The sequence below is a fragment of the Carassius carassius genome, chromosome 8 (assembly GCF_963082965.1).
Source record: "Carassius carassius chromosome 8, fCarCar2.1, whole genome shotgun sequence".
NCBI classification, from domain to species: domain Eukaryota; kingdom Metazoa; phylum Chordata; class Actinopteri; order Cypriniformes; family Cyprinidae; genus Carassius; species Carassius carassius.
The window spans coordinates 21673866-21679865 of record NC_081762.1 but is presented as its reverse complement, the minus strand read 5'-3'; the positions used below and the strand labels follow the sequence as shown (position 1 = coordinate 21679865).

General features: G+C 37.6%; 1 protein-coding gene across 1 annotated transcript; it reads left to right on the top strand.

Annotated features, from left to right (window-relative positions):
- The first annotated feature begins 312 nt into the window (after window positions 1-312).
- Window positions 313-3013, top strand: marcksl1b (MARCKS-like 1b). Its single transcript, XM_059556642.1, has 2 exons — window positions 313-596; window positions 1736-3013. The coding sequence occupies exons 1-2, from the start codon at window positions 510-512 to the stop codon at window positions 2261-2263; spliced, it is 615 nt and encodes a 204-aa protein (XP_059412625.1). The 5' UTR covers window positions 313-509; the 3' UTR covers window positions 2264-3013.
- The last annotated feature ends 2987 nt before the right edge of the window (window positions 3014-6000 follow it).

Below are 6000 nucleotides of genomic sequence, written 5' to 3'. Positions count from 1 at the left end.
AATGAACTACAGGCACATTCACCAGTCCTAAATGCTGTAGTTTTAGAGTATAATTCAATGGGTTCAATTAAGCTGAAGCCCCATTGCTCTCAGTAACCAGACAATTCAACAAGTCACACCGTCGGTTCCATCTTCTTTCCAGTTTGATGCCATTTTTTTTATTTCTATGGACCTAATGCGAAATCAAAAGAGGTGGGGAATCGACCGCTCAATAAGTGGGCGGGGCCGTGTTTCAGATTGGTTGGCGTTACTGAGACACGCCCATGGGCGGGACTTTGGGTTATCTTGAAGCGCTGTTCACTAGGACTGGTAATAGTAGGTCGCCCTCGACGCTCACGGGTGGAAGACAAGAGTGGATCATCTCAAGATTTCCTTATTAAAGGGGGGAAAAATCAACAACTTTCCTGCGCCTTTGGATGCACATTACGCCCGTCGGTCTGGATTAATTTTCTCCCCACCTAGCTGAATTTGAGTTCTTTTTCATTTACTTTAAAACCTCAACAAGAATAATGGGATCCCAGGCATCAAAGGGAGGAGTGGCTGTGGAGGGGAAAGCCGCCGATGTTGACCCGGCTGCCGTCAAGACTAACGGACAGGTAATTCATCTCCATCTGCGACACACCCACACCCGACCAACAAGTGCTTCACAGAGAGTTACAAAACCACAGCCAGCGATTTAACCATCGAAAAACAGAGAAGGCGGTGATTTGTAGTGAAAAATAAAGAAATGCTAGTTTACCATTCAGTCATTGTCGTATTTATCAATTCATGTCTCGCGGCACGCGATTTCATTGGAGAAGCATTACGCAAATCACACTACTTTAGGCTGATCAGACACATGTTTTCTGTCTCGCAGTAAAACAGATATTTTTCTAAACGTTTTCACGATTTATTTCCGTCTTTAACGTCCGTTTCTAGCGCTCGGAGACGGTCGGTGTTGTTGCCATGCGATCTGTGTAGGAGGATGCTGCACGTACTCAGCATGCATGGGTTAACAGCAGGGGGTTGCGATCAATTTGGTTCTAATTGGAGTTTTAGAACATAATATGTTGCTTTTAAGCGATTTCCCCTTTTTAATCTTTTTATTTAGTATCCCATACATTTAACCAGTTACATTTTCATGTTTTTGTTTAGTTTATCATTGATTTACCCTTTTTTTCTCTCTCTCTCTCTCTCTCTCTCTCTTTACAGTCGTAATATTTAATCGCATTCTGCTTTATTTATTTATTTATTTTCTCCTGTGAAGCGCGTGGAGTCTTCATTTGTAGACGCCCGGGCTTTAAAGTCTAGACACTAAGGCGAGAGTCCACGTTTGGTCATCCTTTTGGGGGTTTGTGCGATTAAACCCCATTCTTATCAATGAGTGTGCTTATATTTTGTTACTTTTTTAAAAATCGACGTTTGTATGTTTGTTATTCCGTCGTCGTTGGATAAATAGTGAATGAAGCTGAATGAGATGAGCTTGATCTCAGTCTTTTGTTCACGAGCTGCCGTCTGTCTCGCTTCGGCATTGTGTGTGAGTTGCGCGCGTCTCTGTCGCCCTCGCTCGGCGGTGCGCGCTACTGCAAGGCGTCACCGCGAAGACATGCATTATTATTTACGTGACGAGTCACTGATGTGTCCGTCGACGATTCAAGGAATGCCCTGCTACATATATACTAGACCCGTAGTAAATATTCACCCGTTTGGGTTTGTGTTGCATTATTAAAATGAAAATTTAATTTTCCTTTCTCAGGAGAACGGCCACGTTAAGACCAATGGTGACGTCTCTGCCAAAGCAGAAGGAGACGCCGCCACCACCAACGGTTCTGCGGAGGCAGCCAAGGAATCTGAGGCTGGAGCCGGCGACGCCATCGAACCTGCACCTGCCGCCGAGGGAGAGGCTGCCAAACCTGAGGGCGAGGCCACCAAGGAGACCCCCAAGAAGAAGAAGAAGAAGTTCTCCCTGAAGAACTCCTTCAAATTCAAGGGCATCTCGCTGAAGAAGAACAAGAAGAGCGCCGAGGTGAAGGAAGAGGCTGTCGCTGAGGCTGCCCCGGCCGCCGAAGAGAAGCCCGAGGACAACGGGGCGGCCACTGAGGAGAAGAAAGAGGAGGAGGCCAAGGCTGAGGAGACACCCGCCCCGGCAGAGACCCCCAAGGCAGAGGAACCCGCTGCCAAGGCTGAGGAACCTGCTGCCCCCAAGGAAGAGGCTGCTGCAGAGCCCACAAAACCAACAGAGGAGACCAGCTCAACACCCGCACCATCCGAACAGAAGGAGTGATTGTACTTCACAAAGGACTTTGTGAACTGTTTTTCCAAGAAAAAAAAATATATATTTATATATATGTGTATATGTATACATATGTATATATACATGGATATATGTATATGTATATATACACATGTATGTGAAAAAAAAGACTCCTCGTGCCACTTTCTTCAAGATTAATAACAAACGACAGACTAGATTCACTAGTTCACTTCCCTGATAATGGCTCAAAGATGTGGAAGGCCAAAACCTCTTGGAAACGGGATGTCAACGCAAGAGTGAGTTGAGGATGGGATCAAGGAGGAGCATCTTTCAAGCCCAAATAGATGCGACTATACCGATGAATTGTGCAAGATCCAACATCACCACATATAATGACTGTTGAGAAAAAAAAGGAAATCGAAAAAGACTTGGCAACTTTCTACATTCCTATATTTTAACCCAAATTTAAGTATTTTGTGGTGTATAGAGAACCATTTTAAATATCCAGAAGACTTTGTCTCGTTTGTTTGAAACCGCATTTTAATTTCATCTTGGCTTAAAAAAAAACAAAACAAAATAAAAACACATTTGAGCTTGCTATGTTCACATTTGAAGTTTTAAAAGAAGCAGAGTTGTTATGTGTTAAATGTGAGCCTTGATCTGCTTTTTGGTCTCTGTAAATACATTTGACCAATTTTGTTCTTTATTTTGCTAATGTTTAAAGATGTTACTGGTTTTATTGTAAAGTTGATAATGGTAAATAAATGTTGGTTACCTACAGATGCTCACTTTGTGTGTGTCCTTCTTCACACTGACCGTTTTCCAAGGTAAAGCCCCCCAGAACATGTTCATGTTTGGTCACATGTCACTCATAAACCACTTTACCTACATTTAGACATGTACAATTAATCCACTTGGGAAAATAGAAAACATCTTCTTCATACTTTGTGACATATAGAAACATATTCTGTGATGTGGTAATGTTTAAACAGAGTAATGTATGAAATTAACTTCAAATAAGAATACCTTAATGTAAGACTGGATCACCAAAGAAAAAGCATAATTCACCTCAGAAATATGGTGTATAGTAGACTGGTAAAAATATCTAATTAATTAATCAATAGTCTCTTGTATTTCATTACATGCTAGTGCTTCAAATTTCATTCATGGTTCACTAAAGCTCAGACGAGAACATTTATTTTTATTATTAATTATGTAAAAATCTGTTTTATAAATGATAAAAAATAAATTTATAAATTTTTAGCAAGGAATGGTAGCTTAGGCATCAGATGATAGACCGATTCATTTACGAAAGTAGACGTGCAAATTAATAAATTAATGGCTTACTGTGCAGATTTTTCCCCTACCCGTTCTTGAATGAGTAACTATCACATTTTAAGTAAAAAAAAAACGTCTTTTTTTCGTCTGTGTCTGGATGTCAACAGATTTCTCGCTTGCGATCAAATATAAACATATGGCGCCATCATGTGTTGAATTGAAGTATTACAGTCACACTTGCAACATTTTCTAGTTTCAGATGAGCGGCACACATGCGACCTATGGACAAAGTGTAAATGTTTAGAAAAATCTATTGCACTTAGTCTTAGGTTTCTGAAAAAGGATGTTTTATTGCATCTCTCTTCTGACAAACACTCCTGTCAAATGTGTGTTTAGAGGCACCATTGATGATGCTTTCTGTGCAGACGGTCTTATTTAAGCACTGAATTAAAACATTTAACCCTCTGTCTGTACCTTTTTGGACTTTCTTCTTTATCTTCTTTCCTCTCTGTATAAACAAGTTCATAATTTTATAGGCCTATACATCATCTGGCCAAATTCATTCTAAAATAATTTGGCTTAAATAAATGGGTAAAACATATCTGAGAGTTTATTAATTTATCTATATTCAAATTACTCGAAACCCACAATTTAGGGTTACTTTTAATGTGATTTAATTACTTAAATGAAAGTTAAGCACTGCACTAAAATAAATAAATGCTCATAATAAGAGTTACTTTATTACATCATTACATGTCATGTGCAAAAAATGTATTAATGTCTAGCCACACGCTTTAGACACTGACAGGTTAGAAGTTTGAAAGTCACTTTTAAAGAGACACATGGCAAAAACATTACTTTGCAGTATAAAATCACCACTCAAGTCAATTGGTATAAAATCAACTGTTATGCAAGTTACTAAAATGAGCTATAGCTATGAAACATATCCAATGACTAAATACTTAGTCTTGAAAAAATATTTCAAACCTACTGAAAAAAAAAATATATATATATTATTGTCTGCGATTAATCACAATTTATCACATTGTTATGCACAAAACTAATAATGCATTCAAGTGTATTGTGCATTTTTTTTCATTTAATAGCCCTACTGCCATATGAACAAAAGTGCAATAACATTTGGTTTGCAAAAATAAGGTGCTTTTTACAGCAGTGTTCCTTTTACACAGTAGCAGTTAAAATATTTATTGTAGCCTAAATCTCAACTTATAACATTAATGTTATTAAATTAAATATAAAACAAGCTATTTTTCACTGCCAGGACATTAACATTTTTATAGAAATTTTTTTATAGTTTGTTATAGAAAAACAAGTTGTGCTCCAAAATCCGTTTTTTTGTAATTGCAAAGTGATTATATTTCCTTTTTATTAAGTTAATTTATAAAAACGTTTGGAGCATTTTTGTTCATTAAATATAAGTTTTTTAAAGTAATGATCAAGCGGCCAGCAGTGAGTGAGTATATGTTTGATTAATTTAGCCTTATAAAATCATCACGACTTGCCTAAAACAAAATCTATAGATATAAAACAGCATATAACAATGTTTAAACATTTAAATGTGCGCTATATCCAATAGTGGATAAGCCATAATTTTTGCTCATAAAGGTAAGACTCGAGTAATACACCATTTGTAACTGTAAAGGGTCTACTTTTTTGTATGCACTCACAATATCAACAAAACAATGTGCTTTCATAAAGTAAAGAAAACAAACGCGCACTTCCTGCTGTCTCATCTTGAACAGGAACTTTACAAAAATGAACCAAAACTCAGCGAATACATGCCACACAGACATGATAAATATATCTTTAAAAAAAATTATACTTACAAAATAAAACAAATAAAAAAGAAAAACTCTTTCATTATAATCATAATCCATAAAGATGCACTTCTCTCTAAAGGTTCAGAAAATACCATTTATTAGTAATTCATTAAAATATCTTCTTTCTGTTTTCCCCTGATATATTTGTTGTAATTACTCTGAGGCAAGTTTAAGCCTATTGCATGTATTTGAATGCAGAACAGTTCAGCTGCAGGCGAGACACTAAACAACGTTGAGCCAGCATTTTTTTCATCACTAATTGATGAATGTCTAAAAAATAAGGAGAAGCCTACAACAGGCTCGAGGCCCGGCCCGTGTGAAAATTGGCCCGAAGCCCGGCCCCAGGGGCGTCAAAAAGTCGTCAGGCCCGCGGGCTGAAATTCAGGGCTCTAGTTCGGCTACATCAAAAATAGTTTCTCAGTTATGAGGAGAATAAGAAACTGGCTCTGATCTAGCACACATAGAATGATTTGACTGAAAATTTGCCAGAAGATGAAAGAAAAATAGTGGTCATCTCTACGCAAGTCGGAAAAAGAGGAGGCTTTTCTGCATTTGTTTTTGTTTTACTCTTTGTACAGCAGTTATTGTTCTTCTAAATGTATTTTTAATGTAGAATATGTGTTACATAAATACATTAAATGTAGAACA